The sequence below is a fragment of the Xyrauchen texanus genome, chromosome 36, assembly GCF_025860055.1.
Source record: "Xyrauchen texanus isolate HMW12.3.18 chromosome 36, RBS_HiC_50CHRs, whole genome shotgun sequence".
In the NCBI taxonomy this organism is placed as follows: Eukaryota; Metazoa; Chordata; class Actinopteri; order Cypriniformes; family Catostomidae; genus Xyrauchen; species Xyrauchen texanus.
Genome location: NC_068311.1, coordinates 32,022,871 through 32,042,408, shown reverse-complemented (window position 1 = coordinate 32,042,408; position 19,538 = coordinate 32,022,871). Strand labels below are relative to the sequence as shown.

The following is a 19,538-nucleotide window of genomic DNA, read 5'->3' as shown; positions in this document are numbered from 1 at the left end:
CGTAAAGTGACACATAAATGTCGCAAAATCGTCCGTGACTTCCCCAATGAAACAGCTATTTTATCATAGTAAACGGCACATATAGTCCACTCAAAAATGATTTTTTTAGTGTAAAAATATTGAAAATTAGAAGTGAGGTGGTCAGTTGATTAAATTATGAACTGTTTCCTCATAAAAGCAGTTTTATTCAGCGTCGGGGAGCATCTCCTCCATAGACATCCATTCATAAAGCCACACGCCAGTGTATCGCTCATGTCTACGGGGCCGCCGCGTGATGCTATTCTAATTTAAAACCATCAGACGGTCTCTGGTGATATCTCCGGAAAATCAACTCTCGTGTTTTTATTTCGACAGATGTATAGCTGGAAAAACGTCGTAGCTCCAGACCATCTTTGGAGAGAGCCATTAAAATAACATCAAACCGTTTACTGCAGTCTGGTGACTTATAATAGGAATAAGACTTGTGAATATAAACGGAGTTTGTGTGCGTGTTGTTTGTCAGCCCCGTCCCCCTATAACGAGTCTCTGAAGCTGCCGTGAGATTCACACATGGACAGGTGAGTTACTGTGAGCACTAAATAATATTTTATATTGAAAGTGCATTATGTACAGCGATTGCTCCGCTACTAGAGAGTACGTTGATCGTGATGATACCAGAAAAAACATGCTATTTGATAAGTCTATTGTTTTATTATTTTAACAACACACTGCGGTCAGGTCTGTTTCATGTTCACACATTTGGACTTCTTTTTTTTTTTTTTTCAATAGTTTTATAATAATGGAAGCAATGCTGTACAGTTTTGCCAACTATTTCTCATGGGAAGTTGCCAAAGGCTCGCTGAAATGTTGCCAAAAGTAGCTTAATCACGTGTTGAAGTCATTTATTACGTAATACGTCAAATTTACATATGTAAATGAACTGGCGTGAGGAGCTACGGCATTTCTTTGAAGGTGCAAAACCATGTTTATTTGTTATTGAACTAATGATTTAACAATTAGTATTTAACTACTAATCATCTAGCCATCACTAATTTAACTTGTCAAACATTCAGACAGAGGGGGATTTATTTATTTTGTTTTGTAATTAAACTGCATTATTTAACAATGACAAAGTCCAAAATTATACTAGCAGTAGCAACCGGGGGTAGGCAGCGGTGTAGTTTTGGGGATGTTTTTATTATTATTTATTTATAAACATGGATCTATATGGCTTATAATGCCTCAAGTGGAGCTGTTCTGAATATGTAATATATATTTTTTTCTTCTTTTTTTGAAAAAAATATCATATATCTGTTGTGTGATGATGAAACTGTCTGTATTGTGCCAGTGTTACTGTGTCACAATTATATTTTTGACTGTGACACCTTATCTATTCATATCACTTTATTATAGATCAGTGTTTCATATCCATTCCATTCTTTCTCTCTCTCACCCTGCTCGATAATTTCTCAATGCTCTTCTATCGCTGTAGGCTTACTTTTCTTTTCTAAACGGAGAGTATGCATGTGAATTGAGGTTGAGTTTGTCGCAACAAATACCAACAACACATAAGCTCGTCAGTCAATCGATTTATAGAACTCCCTTATGCACATAAATCCAAATCCTAATGGCATACATGTCACTCATATTACTTTAAACACACAAGCAAATGAGACCCCATTAATAATAGAGTTTTGTGTCGCCAGAAAGCGTTTGAGTCACTTTTCAAAAGTTGATAAAATAAGTCCAAATACATTTTAAAAATAGCAACATTTGTTGGTTGGTGCTTTTTGAAGAAAAAGTTGCCAGGGCAGTCTTAAAAGTTGATAAATCTATCAACAAAATGGCTAAGTTGGCATCACTGATGCTGTAAGTGTTGTCATGTGGGTCAGAAGTTAGGGGCCATCTATAAAGTGTGTGAATCTTCAGTTTGTCTGATCGGCTTGCTTCATTAATTCTTTGATATGTCTTTCCTGTTCTTAAAATAGGTACATTTCTACTCTTTTAACAGATACTCTTCATATTGAAACATGATTTTCAAACAACCATAAAGTGATAGTTCACCCAAAATGACCTACAAAACTGAGATAGTCTTCTAAAAATCTTCATTTGTGTTAAGCAGAAGAAAGTCATATACATCAGGACCCATATTCACAAAATATCTTAAGGCTACTTAAGGTTATTAGTCTTCTACTAATGCAGAAATTCTGTATGGATTTAATATGAAACACAATTTTCATCAAATACGGGACGAGTCCATATTATACGGTACTATTGGCAACTACAGTGGGTACGGGAAGTATTCAGACCCCCTTAAATTTTTCACTCTTTGTTATATTGCAGCCATTTGCTAAAATCATTTAAGTTCATTTTTCTTCCTCATTATTGTACACACAGCACCCCATATTGACAGAAAAACACAGAATTGTTGATATTTTTGCACATTTATTAAAAAAGAAAAACTGAAATATCACATGGTCCTAAGTATTCAGACCCTTTGCTGTGACACTCATATATTTAACTCTGGTGCTGTCCATTTCTTCTGATCATCCTTGAGATGGTTCTACACCTTCAATTGAGTCCAGCTGTGTTTGATTATACTGATTGGACTTGATTAGGAAAGCCACACACCTGTCTATATAAGACCTTACAGCTCACAGTGCATGTCAGAGCAAATGAGAATCATGAGGTCAAAGGAGAACTGCCTGAAGAGCTCAGAGACAGAATTGTGGCAAGGCACAGATCTGGCCAAGGTTACAAAAAAATTTCTGCTGCCCTTAAGGTTCATAAGAGCACAGTGGCCTCCATAATCCTTAAATGGAAGACGTTTGTGACGACCAGAACCCTTCCTAGAGCTGGCCGTCCGGCCAAACTGAGCTATCGGGGGAGAAGAGCCTTGGTGAGAGAGGTAAAGAAGAACCCAAAGATCACTGTGGCTGAGCTCCAGAGATGCAGTCGGGAGATGGGAGAAAGTTGTAGTAAGTCAACCATCACTGCAGCCATCCACCAGTCGGGGCTTTATGGCAGAGTGGCGCGACGGAAGCCTCTCCTCAGTGCAAGACACATGAAAGCCCGCATGGAGATTGCTAAAAAAACACCTGAAGGACTCCAAGATGGTGATAAATAAAATTCTCTGGTCTGTTGAGACCAAGATAGAACTTTTTGGCCTTAATTCTAAGCGGTATGTGTGGAGAAAACCAGGCACTGCTCATCACCTGTCCAATACAGTCTCAACAGTGAAGCATGGTGGTGGCAGCATCATGCTGTGTGGGTGTTTTTCAGCTGCAGGGACAGGACGACTGGTTGCAATCGAGGGAAAGATGAATGCGGCCAAGTACAGGGATATCCTGGACGAAAACCTTCTCCAGAGTGCTCTGGACCTCAGACTGGGCCGAAGGTTCACCTTCCAACAAGACAATGACCCTAAGCACACCGCTAAAATAACGAAGGAGTGGCTTCACAACAACTCCGTGACTGTTCTTGAATGGCCCAGCCAGAGCCCTGACTTAAACCCAATTGAGCATCTCTGGAGAGACCTGAAAATGGCTGTCCACCAACGTTTACCATCCAACCTGACAGAACTGGAGAGGATCTGCAAGGAGGAATGGCAGAGGATACCCAAATCCAGATGTGAAAAACTTGTTGTATCTTTCCCAAAAAGACTCATGGCTGTATTAGATCAAAAGGGTGCTTCTACTAAATACTGAACAAAGGGTCTGAATACTTAGGACCATGTGATATTTCAGTTTTTCTTTTTTAATAAATGTGCAAAAATGTCAACAATTCTGTGTTTTTCTGTCAATATGGGGTGCTGTGTGTACAATAATGAGGAAAAAAAAATGAACTTAAATGATTTTAGCAAATGGCTGCAATATAACAAAGAGTGAAAAATTTAAGGGGGTCTGAATACTTTCCGTACCCACTGTATACCTTTGTCACAAGCATACCATCTCTGCAGAGCATCACATGCTTTTACCGAGGTTTGTGCGACTTCCTCAAGAAATCATATGCCATTTTTTCACATTTCAATTTAAGTTTTTATTCTTTAGTGGGTTTCTATTGTTCCAAACAGAGATCCCTGACAGTGGCTTTAAAAACTGCCTAAAGTGAAAGAGGAAGAAAGCATCGGAGTAGGGCTGGACAATAATTCAATATCAATGTGTATCGCGATATCATTTTTTTTCAATTTCGATAGGCTACATTACAGCATTTTTCACTGACTAACGTTCAGGGCGCAACCGTCAGTTCTAGGGTTGTGCCGATAGACGATGATATCAGGGATCGCCAGTAGCTGATGCCTTTGACGATATCAAGATGATTTTTGGCACATTTTCCCATTAATATAGTATTATTATCAAATTAATATTACAGTTAATTTGCCCTGCCATATTTTCACATCGACATCACCGCATATAATCGACACTTGCGGATTATAAAAATGATTTGTTTTTTCAATGAATGAAATATTGAAAAAAAAAAAACAGACTACAAAACTACATCCCACATCAAAATTAAATTGCAAGGTGATAGACCTATATTCACAAATTATGTCAAGAGTGCTTGTTATAAAAGACACATTCTTTTACAGCTGTTGTTTGAGCCATGGCGAAAATGGCATCGTCATTCATCAGCATTTCATTTTCTTTGCATAGCAGATTAACATAACAGCAATTTGTTATTTCATTGTTATTATTAGTGTCATTTCAATTATTATATGATTAAAAATTATTAAAAACTCTGCAGTGTGGTTCTCCGGGATGAATGTCGTTTCGAGACATTTGCCTCCAGTTTCCAATCCTCCGAAATATAATGGACTGTCACAGACATGTAGGGGTAATGTTTATGCTTGACCACATGTCTGTGGTCAAAGAGACAAAGTCAGCCGCTTTCAAATCTTTAGTGATGCTCTCCCTCGTTTTATTGTACAGTTTGGGATAGCAGTGTTGGTGAAGTACTTGCACCCCGGCAGCTCGTTTGCAGGTTTGGAGTAGTTCTCTAAAACAGTGTTTCCCAACCTTTTTTCTGCACAGCACAGTTTTTATGATTAAAAAAATTCTACGGCACACCACTATCCCTCATAGACTAACCATCGTCAATATTTTTCCTTTTCAAGAACTTGTCCATGTTTTCTGTCCGTCTTAGTAGCGTGTTTACTTGTAATGTTTGAAATTCAGCGATTCAAACTATCAGTGCGTTAGACTTTCTCATCGTCCGTCATTTTGACTAACAGGGTCATAAAAATTCTGTCATAATCTATTATTACCAGTCATTTTAATGTTCATATTTGAATGATAATAATACATTTAATAGCTTTTATATTCGTTCTCATTTTCATTTTTAATCATGAACTCACAGGACGAGCCTATAGCATATTATACATTTATTTATTTATGAAGAGAACAGATGAACAACAGAGACACCACACGAAGCAGATTCATGTTTCAGTGGAGGCCACTAAAACACAACATATGAACAACGCAATATTAATAAACCCTCCACTTGAGTTGCAGAAAGCGTCACAGAGGGGCCATGTAATAAAGCGGGAGGTGTGCACAATAAACATTGAAAACAGGTATTATGAAGAGAAGAGAAAAAAGCTTGTAGTTGCTTCGATAGCAGAAAGTTATAAAAGGACTTGTTTAGTTTTAGATGATTTAAATTAGTTCAATAACTGGGGTCTCTGATATTCATAAACGATAAGGTAATATTTAATTAAAAGAAATAATGAGACATTCAATGTCTCCACAAAATTTGGACAGTTTTTAAATATTTCTTGTTACTTAGTACTCTCAAAGATATTGTTGGCGAAGCAGAAACATGTGTGAAAAACACTTTGGTGTGACGTCGCTTCTTAGACTTCAATGTATTCTGCAGCGCTGACGCGAGTCATGTGATGACCCTTTACACTTATAAACATCACTCACTTCATAGACTTCTATGTATTCTGCAGCGCTGACGCGAGTCATGTGATGACCCTTTACACTTATAAACATCACTCACTTCATAGACTTCTATGTATTCTGCAGCACTGACGCGAGTCATGTGATGACCCTTTACACGTATAAATATCACTCACTTCATAGACTTCTATGTATTCTGCAGCACTGACGCAAGTCATGTGATGACCCTTTACACTTCTAAATATCACTCACTTCACAGACTTCAATGTATTCTGCAGCGCTGACACGAGTCATCTGATGATCCTTTACTCGTATAAATATCACTCACTTCATAGACATCAATGTGTTCTGTAGCGCTAATTAGTTCTGGAGCGCTGACTAATGCGTTGCATCTTTAACGTGTTATATTTAATGTGTTGCATCTTCAATGGGTTATATTTAATGCGTTACATCTTTAATGCGGTTATATTTAATGCGTTACATCTTTAATGGGTTATATTTAATGTGTTGCATCTTTATTGCAGTTATATTTAATGCGTTTCATCTTTAACTCTTTCCCCGCCAAACACGGAATTTTCCGTGTTTTATGAAAAAACGCTTCCCCGCCAAACACGGAATTTTCCGGGTTTCAGTGTTTTAGGTGTTATACGGTAAGGAAGACCACTGCACATGTTTTGAAAGAGTACGCAACTCTTTGATCAAAGAAACAGACTGCGATCGTCTCAAACATGAAGAAGTGGAGTATGAGAAGCTCAAAATATCAGACATAAACATGCCTTTTTCTCAGCTTTTTGTCTGAAATGTTGTTTTTTGACAAAACCTACCTCTGTTCAAGTCGCAATAAAAAAAGAACAAATTAAGATAAAATAAAATCTTTTTTTTTTTGCCTAAAAGCAGAGGCCCAGATCTTTATTTTGATATATAGCATCTTCATATATTCATGGAAGAAAATATTCTGCGGGCCATTAAAGTTTAGCGAAAATCGTCAAAAACCCTGGCGGTGGCTGGCAACTTTTTTTTTTAAAAACGCTGGCGGGGAAAGAGTTAATGGGTTATATTTAATGGGTTGCATCTTTAATCCGTTACATCTTTAATGCAGTTATATTTAATCCGTTACATCTTTAATGCAGTTACATTTTAATGCGTTACATCTTTAATGCGTTGCATCTTTAATTCAGTTATATTTAATGTGTTGCATCTTTAATGCATTGCATCTTTAATGCGTTACATCTTTAATGCAGTTATATTTAATGTGTTGCATCTTTAATGCATTACATCTTTAATGCATTACATCTTTAATGCGTTGCATCTTTAATGCAGTTATATTTAATGTGTTGCATCTTTAATGCAGTTATATTTAATGCGTTGCATCTTTAATGCGTTGCATCTTTATTGCAGTTATATTTAATGTGTTGCATCTTTATTGCAGTTATATTTAATGTGTTGCATCTTTATTGCAGTTATATTTAATGCGTTGCATCTTTAATGCGTTGCATCTTTAATGCAGTTATATTTAATGCGTTGCATCTTTAATGCATGACATCTTTAATGCAGTTATATTTAATGCGTTACATATTTAATGTGTTGCATCTTTAATGCAGTTATATTTAATGTGTTGCATCTTTAATGCAGTTATATTTAATGCGTTACATCTTTAATGCAGTTATATTTAATGTGTTGCATCTTTAATGCAGTTATATTTAATCCGTTACATCTTTAATGCGGTTACATCTTTAATGCGGTTATATTTCATGCGTTGCATCTTTAATGCAGTTATATTTCATGCGTTGCATCTTTAATGCAGTTATATTTAATCCGTTACATCTTTAATGCAGTTACATTTTAATGCGTTACATCTTTAATGCGTTGCATCTTTAATTCAGTTATATTTAATGTGTTGCATCTTTAATGCATTACATCTTTAATGCGTTACATCTTTAATGCAGTTATATTTAATGTGTTGCATCTTTAATGCAGTTATATTTAATGCGTTGCATCTTTATTGCAGTTATATTTAATGTGTTGCATCTTTATTGCAGTTATCTTTAATGCGTTGCATCTTTAATGCGTTGCATCTTTAATGCAGTTATATTTAATGCGTTACATATTTAATGCATTACATCTTTAATGCAGTTATATTTAATGCGTTGCATCTTTAATGCATGACATCTTTAATGCAGTTATATTTAATGCGTTACATATTTAATGCGTTGCATCTTTAATGCAGTTATATTTAATGTGTTGCATCTTTAATGCAGTTATATTTAATGTGTTGCATCTTTAATGCAGTTATATTTAATGCGTTGCATCTTTATTGCAGTTATATTTAATGTGTTGCATCTTTATTGCAGTTATATTTAATGCGTTGCATCTTTAATGCGTTGCATCTTTAATGCAGTTATATTTAATGCGTTACGTATTTAATGCATTACAGCTTTAATGCAGTTATATTTAATGCATTGCATCTTTAATGCATGACATCTTTAATGCAGTTATATTTAATGCGTTACATATTTAATGCGTTGCATCTTTAATGCAGTTATATTTAATGTGTTGCATCTTTAATGCAGTTATATTTAATGCGTTGCATCTTTAATGCAGTTATATTTAATGTGTTGCATCTTTAATGCAGTTATATTTAATGCGTTACATCTTTAATGCAGTTATATTTAATGCGTTGCATCTTTAATGCGTTGCATCTTTAATGCATTACATCTTTAATGCGTTACATCTTTAATGCAGTTATATTTCATGCGTTGCATCTTTAATGCAGTTATATTTAATCAGTTGCATCTTTAATGGGTTGCATCTTTAATGCGTTACATCTTTAATGCAGTTATATTTAATGTGTTGCATCTTTAATGCAGTTATATTTAATGCGTTACATCTTTAATGCAGTTATATTTAATGCGTTGCATCTTTAATGCAGTTATATTTAATGCGTCACATCTTTAATGCGTCACATCTTTAATGCGTCACATCTTTAATGCAGTTATATTTAATGCGTTGCATCTTTAATGCGTCACATCTTTAATGCAGTTATATTTAATGCGCTACATCTTTAATGGATTATATTTAATTTGCTGCATATTTAATGCAGTTATATTTAATGCATAATAGCTTCATTAATGTTCAAATAATACAGAAGCAGATCATGTAAATAAGTCTCTGAAACGGTAATTTCTATGTGTGGTCAGCGCCTCTTCTAAGAGTTGTGTGAATGTCCCGATCTAATGGGGAGAGATTGAAACTGCACCGGCTGATGCACACTCTGTCACAGGGACACTCATCCCTCGAGCACACATGCTTAATGCAGCTAGATTATAACGTGATGACTTATTGAATCATAAAATATATCACTTTCCATTTCTTATTGTGAAGATGTGCAGCTTTTTTAATAAGAGAGAGTTTGTTTTGTGTGTGTTAAGGATGGATTGAAGTGAACAGAAAGGTGAGAGAGTCTTTGCCCCATTATACACTGCAACAAAATAAATGTTTGTTTTTTTTGTGCTTTTTTTCCCCAATAAAAATAGCTAAAACTCATTTAAAACGATGTACATTTTCTTTAACAGCTATACTGCAGAAGAAACAATTGTTATCTGAGAATGTTGAATATAATAGTAAAAATTCAAGATCTATTCTCTTAAAACACTCTCAGAAGTATAACCAAGTGAAAAAAAATACACTTATACACAACATACACTTACACACAAACACAAAATACACTTATATACAACGTATACAAGGATTTTAATGAAAATTAACAAAAACAAATGACTGGTAAACAAAGGAACAAAGAAAACCTCCACGATGGGAAACAAGAACATAAACAGGAAAGACATCCTCGAAGGGCACATTCAAAACATGGTAGATCTGGATACATACACATTTAAATTCATACAACAACTGACCAAGAAAAAGCAAACAACAGAGCATTATATACACAGTGGGTAATGGCTTAATGAAACACAGGTGAAGACAATGAAAGACAGCTGGCAGTGATGAGGGCAGGGAATTATGGGAAGTGTAGTCCATGGGGAACAGATGACAGAGGCAAAACACAGGGCAGACAACAGTGAATCGTGACACTTATATATTATTATATTTTTGTTATATAAAAAATACACTTATATACAACATACACTTTTATACAAAATACAATTTAATACAAAATACACTTATATACAACATACACTTATATAAAATACACTTTTATATAAAATACACTTATATACAACATACACTTTTACAAAAAATATTCTCTCAAAGCACGTCTAAATATCTTGTTGCTTCTCAAGTAAATTTATCTTGTTAAGGATTTTTAGACCATTTTGAATGGTAAACAAGAAAAAACTTGATACAAATGGAGTTTTAGCAGTAAATTTCTTTACTGAATTAAAGGTAATAAAAAGTATTTTTCCCTTTAATTCAGTGAATGTTATTAAGAGGTATTTTTAAAAGATGATTTTTTTCCCCTCTTTATTGTTAGTAAGCATATTTAATACAACCTTTTAAGCCAGAACACAAGCTGAATAATAGTTTGCTGATGATTAATCGTCGCAATAATCGCTGAATAGTCGAATAATCGTTCTAATAATCGATTATTAAAATAATCGTTAGTTGCAGTGCTAAACCATACTAGACAGGGCTTCGTACCAGCTTTTTATCTTTGTTGGAATGGGTTTAGCAACAACTTTAGGATGTATTCTTTAGATTTGCTGCAAGGGTATTTCACTGAGCCGAGGAATGAAACACATTGGACTACTGGAGAAGAAATAAATGCTGTTCCTTGTGAAATCAAAGTAGTAAAGCTATCTTCTATTTTATTTAACCTGACAGGGTTCCAGACTGCGACCATTTTTTGAGAATGTGCGAGTTCAAATTTTATGTAGTCGCATTTGTGCGAGTGGACGCTCGCGCAACAGAACGCCGTTGTATCAACAGCAGCTGCTGCAGTCCGTAACTTATGTTCAAAATGAACGAGTACATCATGAATCCTTTTTCCAAATCGTGTTTTTGACTTATCCTGAATCACTACGGTACACCTATAATAAGTGTTTATATTCTGACTATTTTATCCCGGGCTCGGCTTGGCTGCGATGTTGCCCAGTGCCTGCGTGACTCGCCATAGACATTAACGGAGAGAAGTAGCTCCGGCTACAGTGTTCTTCCGCAAGAAACGTGCAGTTTATTTATAAACAACGTACACGTCACGCTCATCGCATACTGATGGTGAAACGCGCCAATTCCGAATTCACGAATTAAAATGAAAAGGTCAATTGCTGAATACTTTAAAAAACAAAGTGTGGAAGTCAATGATGCTGGACACAACTGATGACGAGAGCACAGGTGCGGACAGGGAGGAACCGAGTGAGCAAAGGAAAAAGAAAAGGCACAACTTCCAGCAGCAATGGCTTAGACAGTACCCGTGGTTGCGATACGAGGCTAATGCCATGCATTGTTTGTACTGTAAACAGTGTGGCCCATCCATTGCAGGTCATTCTAAATTTGTTACAGGGTCTACGCAATTTAAGATTGAGTCTTTTAAACTGCACAATGAAAGCAAAAAACATAAAACCTGTAGGGACCGGTGTGTCTCACGAAACACCGAGCCCCTTCCTACGTCTTTTCAGCGGTTAGATGAGAGTAATCGCTCGACAGAGGAAAAGGAAATGATTATAAAATGTAACAAAACTAGGGTATGCAGATTAAGACCACTATTCATTAGCATGCATTGATTAATCCCATGGCATGTATCAGAAAAAAAAAAGGTGCGACCAATTCATATGCTGGTGCGACCAACTGAGAAAGTTGGTAGCACCAGTGCAACCAGTGGAAAAGTTAGTCTGGAGCCCTGCCTGACACCTTTTTTTGTGCAGAATATGACTATGACGGGGGCTGGCAAATTTTTTTGACAGGGAGTGCCATTCTTGATTTTCCTGGTCAATGGCTGTGCCACCCATCCACCCACACCCTATTTCAACCTTTTATTTCTCATTACAAATGATATTATCAGCATAACAGCTTAGGTTAAAAATGTGTGCAAAACCCAATTATTATGATATAATTACGATCCTGCATGTGAATTTTCACAAAGCATCTTTAGTGCTTCAATAAAAGAAAAGCTGTCTTTTTGTACAAAATGAGTTAACAGTTAATGTCACAAATTTGATTACTGATCATGAAATGACTCAAGATGGCGCCGAGTATGGCTGCTGCGTTGCGAGCTCCGTTACAACACTGCGGTTTATTGTTTGTTTTGTTTACAGTTCTTAGTTTTTTTGTCTTGGATGTTGTCTGCCTTATTGTTTACGACAGACAAACGCTTTTGGACATTGGTTCTACAATTACACATCGAAAACCGGACTTTAAATTCCTCAACGCCGACCCGCTGTTTACAAACACGCCGGCGGAGCCCTTTGTCTGGGCTGCTCGGCCGCGGAAACGCAGAAGGAAAAGGGGAAAAAGAGCCGGCGTTCTCATCAGAGTAAGACGTCGTGCAAATCGACCCCCGCTACCCAGTATACTACTGGCAAATGTTCAGTCTCTGGACAACAAGCTCTGCGAGCTGAGAGCGCAGATCTCTTTCCAACGAGAGACAAGGGATTGCTGTGTTATCTGCCTTACAGAAACCTGGCAGGTTGCGGAGATTCCAGACTCGGCCATCGAAATCACAGGCTTTTCCGTACACAGAGCGGACAGAGCGAAAGACCTCTCGGGTAAAAGCAGAGGTGGTGGTGTATGTTTTATGATCAACAAATCATGGTGTGATCAGAGGAACGTACATTTCAACAAATCCCTCCCCCGCCCCCCCATTTGGCAAATCGGACCACTCTTCCGTTCTTCTTCTGCCCACTTACAGGCAGAAACTGAAACGGGAAGCACCTACCCTCAGAACGATCCAGTGCTGGTCGGACCAGTCAGACTCTGCGCTACAAGACTGTTTTGATCACGCGGACTGGGAGATGTTCCTGTCCGCCTCTGATGACGACATCGAGGTTTACGCTGACAGCGTAACGTGTTTCATCAGGAAGTGCGTAGAGGATGTTGTTCCGACCAAAACGATATGGATATACTCCAACCAGAAACCATGGGTTAACGGCGATGTTCGCACGGCACTCACTGCGCGGACCTCCGCTTTTAATTCTTCTAACACGGAGGAGCGTAAACAAGCCAGTTATGCCCTCCGTAACACTATCAGTGAAGCCAAACGCCAGTACAGGCACAAACTTGAAGGTCAGTTCAACACCACTGACTCTAGAAGTATGTGGCAGGGAATTAACATCATCACGGACTACAAACGGAATAAAGACTCCGCCGTGAACACCGCTGCATCTCTCCCGGACGAACTTAATACATTTTATGCTCATTTCGAGGACAATAACACGTTCTCGCGGAGAGAGCACTCGCGGCTGACGCTTCAGATGTTGGTTCACTCTCCGTCTCTGTTGTGGATGTAACCCGATCCTTCCGACGGGTGAACATCCGTAAAGCTACGGGTCCAGACTGCATTCCGGGCCGCGTCATCAGAGCGTGCGCGAATCAACTAGCAGGTGTTTTTACAGACGTTTTCATTCTGTCCCTCTCCCTGTCTGTAGTCCCACATGCTTCAAAACATCAACCATTGTGCCTGTACTGAAGCAAGCCACAATCACTTGCTTAAATGACTGGCGTCCTGTTGCTCTGACCCCCATCATCAGCAAATGCTTTGAGAGGTTAATCAGAGATTACATCTGCCCTGTTCTGCCCACCTCTTTGGACCCATTGCAGTTTGCCTACCGCAACAACCGCTCCACTGATGATGCCATTGCATCTACACTTCACACTGCTCTCTCCCACCTGGAAAAAAGGAACACATACATGAGAATGCTGTTTGTAGACCACAGCTCAGCATTCAACACCATAGTGCCCTCCAAGCTTGATGAGAAACTCCGGACTCTGGGCTTAAACAGCTCGCTGTGCAGCTGGATCCTGGATTTCCTGTCAGGCAGACGTCAGGTGGTTAGAATGGGCAGCAACACCTCCTCATCACTGACCCTCAACACTGGAGCCCTGCAGGGCTGTGTTCTCAGTCCACTCCTGTATTCACTATACACGCATGACTGTGTGGCAACACATAGCTCCAATGCCATCATTAAGTTTGCTGACGATACGACGGTGGTAGGTCTGATCACTGACAATGATGAAAGAGCCTACAGAGAGGAGGTGCGCACTCTGACACGCTGGTGTCAGGAGCACAAGCTCTCCCTCAACGTCAGTAAGACCAAGGAGCTTGTAGTGGATTTCAGGAAGAAAGACAGAGAACACAGCCCCATCACCATTAATGGAGCACCGGTGGAGAGAGTCAGCAGCTACAAGTTCCTCGGTGTCCACATTACTGAGGAACTCACATGGTCCGTCCACACGGAGGCCGTTGTGAAGAAGGCTCACCAGCGCCTCTTCTTCCTGAGACGGCTGAGGAAGTTTGGAATGAACCACCACATCCTCACACGGTTCTACACCAGTACTGTAGAGAGCATCCTGACTGGCTGCATCACCGCAAAAGCCCTGCAAAGGGTGGTGCGAACTGCCAGAAACATCATCAGAGGTGAGCTTCCCTCCCTCCAGGATATATATAACAGGCGGTGTGTGAAAAAAGCTCGGAGGATCATCAGAGACTCCAGCCACCCGAGTCATGGTCTGTTCTCACTGCTACCATCAGGCAGGCGGTATCGCAGCATCAGGACCCGCACCAGCCGACTACATGACAGCTTCTTCCCCTAAGCAGTCAGACTGTTTAACAATTGATCTCTCACGATCAATAATTTGCACTGCACTTTATTAATCTATAATCTCACACTGGACTGTCAACATATTCTCCTCAATACAACTACTTTACATTTTATATATATATATATATATATATATATTATATACTCTTTACTTATTGTATATTGTGTATTCTATATTGTGTGTATTGTCTACTGTACATTGTATATAATTATAGTGTTGTGTAAGTATGTGTACATTTGATATGTAAATTGTTGTTGTGTAAATATATTGTTTACTGTAATTAATATATGTCTCGTCACTGTCATGACTGCAGTGTTGCTCGGACCTGCACACAAGAATTTCACCTACTGTTGCACTTGTGTACGTGGTAGTGTGACAATAAAGTGATTTGATTTTGATTTTGATCATACATTGTGTGGAATATATAAATATATATATATATATATATATTTTTTTTTTCTCCCTAATTTGGAATGCCCAATTCCCAATGTGCTCTAAGTCCTCGTGGTGGTGTAGCGACTCAGTGACGAACCTCATTTGCCTCCTCATCTGAGACCCCCAATCCGTGCATCTTATCGCGTGACTCGTTGAGCACGTGTCATGGAAAATCTTTGAAGAATCTCTCTAAAATGCAAGAAAACTCAGAGTCCAGGTTTCCAGATGCCAAAGTTGAAGTTTATTGTGTCACCAACAAACTTGAGAAGGCCAGCTGTCTATTCTGACTCTTCTATACAGTTTGTTATCTGGCATTACCTAATTTCTACGCCCCTTCATTATTTTTGTAACCAATGGATATTATTCGACACCATTATCTCACAGAGCCTTTTGATATCTTTTTCCTGGTAGAAACTTGGCTTTAGTCTTTTTAATTAATTTGACCACTAGTTGTTTTTACTCTTTATCTTCAGCTGTGTTTCAAGGTCCATAGCCTCATTATTTTGTTACAGCTGGGTGCTCTTTGTGGTTTTTGCAGCATCAACAATTATAGTAACCTCATATGCTCTCTCCTGGGTCACACAAAGGCCAGGAAACTCATATAAGTACTTTGATATAAAAACATACTATACACGTTACTGCGGAGACATGGCGCATGTGGAAGCTTCAAACTATTCTCCACGGTGTCCACACACAGCTCCCCATGCACCCCACCAAGTGCGAGAACCAGATTATAGCAACCACGAGGAGGTTACCCCATGTGACTCTACCCTCCCTAGCAACCGGGCCAATTTGGTTACCCCATGTGACTACCCTCCCTAGCAACCGGGCCAATTTGGTTGCTTAGGAACCCTGACTGGAGTCACTCAGCACTGCCCTGGATTCAAACTCACGACTCCAAGTGTGATAGTCTTTACTTCCTGAGCTACCCAGACCCCCAGTTGTGTGGAATCTTAAATATTTCTTATATTTTGTAATTGTAATCATGTAATCACTAGCATGCAAGCAACAGCGAGAGAGGAGCAGGCTATATTATTTACAGTATATGAAGTTTTTTGCACCTGTATTCCAATCTACATCTTGATGTAATCCTCCTTTATGATCATGCATCATGGTTTCGCCAGCTGAATGGGAGGTTAAACACTTTTAAAGTGTGACAAGAATTGTGCTGCGCGTGAAAGACATTCGTGCATCACAAGCCGATCATCTATTTAGTCCTTTTCGGTGAATCGCACACGTAAAATACTGAAACTTTATTTCCAGGTTTAATTTATATTTTGAATAGACTTAAATTTTGAATCCCACGATGTGGGTTTATGTTTTCTCTTTTAATCGTTTAATGTCATTTTAGTGTGACCGTGGTTTAAGGAGGGTGTCCCTGTAATGCGGGGTTGGAAATCTCAAAGATTAATTGTGGTGTTTTCCTTATTTCATCACGTGTTATTCTGAAAGTAAAACGAAACAAATGAAACACTGAATGGAGGCTGTCAATCGCGCAGCCTGAACAACTTCTGCGATTAATAGAAAGTGAAGCTCTGCTGGCTCGTGATGTGTGAATGGCTTACGCGTGTTGCACGAGTCTGTTGGGTATATTGAAGTCTCGTCATATTTTAACTTGTTGTTTAGCCTCCCATTCTGCTCATGAAAACACGCTCCGTGATCATGAGGAAGGATTATGTCAAGATGTAGATTGAAATGCAGGTGCGGAATTTATATAAATAAAATAGTCTACCTCTCTCGCCATTGCAGGCATGCCAGTGTTTAGCCCTCCATGTGCCGCAGCTGATATTAAAACGTCTTGGCGCAATTGCATATTTCTCAGGATAATAACAAATTGCGATTTGCGTCACCTAATTTATATACAATACACCCACAGTAGCACAACACGTACACTCCCAATCTCGCCCACTTGTGCTGGCTAGAAAATTGCTCTTAGAATTAGCGCTGTCACGGAAATTGGATAAGATGGTCATACCGCTGTGCTTTGCAAACTCAATAATAGAAAATAGAGCCAATATTTGGAGACGGTCCCTTAAAGATTGTTCACCCACCATCCATAGAGATCAATGCTTTTGTAAACATTTTAAAAACGTTGTTGAAGAGAAAACAGCATTGTAGCTGATTGATATACTTGCCAATAGTAATAATTAACTGATACCAACCTTTTTTGACCCACCATTAGAAAGCTATTGAGAGAAGAAATGTTATGTTTGAAACCAACTTTACCGCAGTGTGGTGCTTGGTTAAAAACCTTGGTATTACTATAGTAGATTTCCAGAACACTATATGGGATTACCATGGTGCCATGTTCAGAAAACTTTGGTTGTACCGTGGTAGCCTTACCAGACCTCAAGTGAGTGTCGCATGGCACCTATAATGTGTGGATATTAATGGATGGATGTTCTTGCAGACCTGTCTCTAAGGAACATTATATAGCGGGCATGCTGCTCAGTGGTGTAGGAGATGCGATGGGATACAGGAATGGGCTGTGGGAATTTAACAAATCCGGTCCTGCCATCCACAAGGTCTGACAAACTACAATTACAGCATACAACTATTTTCTGTTTAATTTATTGGTACATCTTCAACCTAGAAGAATACCAAATAATTTATTTTTAAATGTTTTGTCACGTGTTTTTGAACTGATAAATGTGAGCAACCAGAATATTCCTTTAATGCTGGTCAGTATTTGCCATCAGTAATTTATCATGTTCAAATAGGAACTGCAAAACCTCGGAGGACTGAAAAAGATCTGTGTGAAGCTTCCTGATTGGCCTGTTAGTGACGACACAGTGCTTCACCTGGCAACTGCTGAAGCTCTAGCAACAGGTTGGTCCATCATTCGATGTGTTTGGACAGGAAAACAGAATGATGATGTTGATTTCACTTAAAGGTCATTAAGGAGTCGTCATTGTTGTCTTGCAGGTAAAGAAGGTGAGGCGTTACTTCATGAGGTTGCCTTGCGTTATGTGGAGGCAATGAAGGACATGGACAACAGGGCACCAGGACATACATGCATTCTGGGTAAAAAAAGGTTTTTAATTAGGGCAGCTTTTCTGTCTGTAATCACATATTACACCAAAATCCACTTAAGGGTTGATCAAGACCATTATCACATCTTTATTCTAGGATGTAAAGAACAAAAAGAATCTAACTGCATTGAAGCTTATTAAAGAAGGAAATATTATATATTGTGACAGTGTAGGTTCTTGTGTGTTGTCCATTCATATCTTGTCTCCTTCTTTTATAAATGCTTTCTCTGTGTAAAGGGGCTTCACAGTTGCGTCCGGGCACTGAAGGGGGTTACAGGGTCCCCTACAATCCAAGGGGCGCAGGGTGTGGGGCAGCTATGAGGGCCATGTGCATCGGCCTTAGGTGAGGGTCAAACATGTTTGCATTTGTATTATTAACCCTGTAAAGCCTGACATATGAATTGTCAGAGAATTCTATTTTTTGACATTGAACTGTTTTTAGTTCCATTTAGACAAATTATAAAAAGAAATCGTTAAAAAAAATAAAATCATACACTTTATGTATCATATTTGATATATTAGACTTAAGGTCATTATCCTCCTGAGGCCCAGCGATTTATTTTTGTATAGGACATTTTTTTTTTTCCAAATTGGAATGCCCAATTCCCAATGTGCTCAAAGTCCTCATGGTGGTGTAGAGAATCTCAGTTGCCTCTGCGTCTGAGACAGTCAATCCACGCAACTTATCACGTGGCTTGTTTAGCGCGTTACTGCGGACACATAATGCTTGTTAACGCAATTCTCCAGGGCATCCACGCACAACTCATCCCGCGCCCCATCGAGAGCGAACCACATTATAGCAACCACATGTGATCTATCCTCCCTAGCGACCGGGCCAATTTGGTTGCTTTGGAAGCCTAACTGGAGTCACTCAGCACGCCCTGGATTCAAACTCGCGACACCAGGTGTGATAGTCAGCGCCTTTACTTCCTGAGCTACCCAGGCCCCCATAGGACATTTGATATTGAGGTTTTTGTACAGGGGTAAATCTTGGGGTATTATCAGATGACTCTTTGGGCTTTTCAGAGATACCAAATGTTTGAGAGTTTGACCAGGACAACTTCCACTCCTTGGTCAATAAATATGGGTTGAAATTTATCACAATACAATTTATTTTTCAATAAACATTTTTTATCATATATATTTTATGCACCAAACACTCTATTGACATTTAAAAAAGGGAAATTGTTCAACTTTTTTTTCTGGGTCTCAAGAACTTGTGGTAAGGTGACATTATAATAGCTTTTAATGTAAAATAATGAGATCTTTATAAAGACGGGGCAGACTGCATATATGAAAATACACAGAAATATTATTTCACACTTTAAATACATCTTATAAAATGTCAGAATTTTCAAAGGGGGGTTTCAATAAAATAATATAAAACATTTTAACTAAGCACAAGTAGCTTATATTCAGC

General features: G+C 38.5%; 1 protein-coding gene across 1 annotated transcript in view; it reads left to right on the top strand.

The window, feature by feature from the left end:
• Positions 1 to 200: 200 nt before the first annotated feature.
• Positions 201 to 19,538, top strand: part of LOC127629426 (ADP-ribosylhydrolase ARH1-like) — a 30,304-nt gene continuing 10,966 nt past the window's right edge. The window contains exons 1-5 of the mRNA XM_052106513.1: positions 201 to 557; positions 17,497 to 17,611; positions 17,807 to 17,915; positions 18,012 to 18,110; positions 18,356 to 18,461. Of these exons, the coding sequence (XP_051962473.1) occupies positions 550 to 557; positions 17,497 to 17,611; positions 17,807 to 17,915; positions 18,012 to 18,110; positions 18,356 to 18,461 (437 nt within the window). The 5' untranslated portion in view covers positions 201 to 549. The remainder of the gene's footprint in view (positions 558 to 17,496; positions 17,612 to 17,806; positions 17,916 to 18,011; positions 18,111 to 18,355; positions 18,462 to 19,538) is intronic.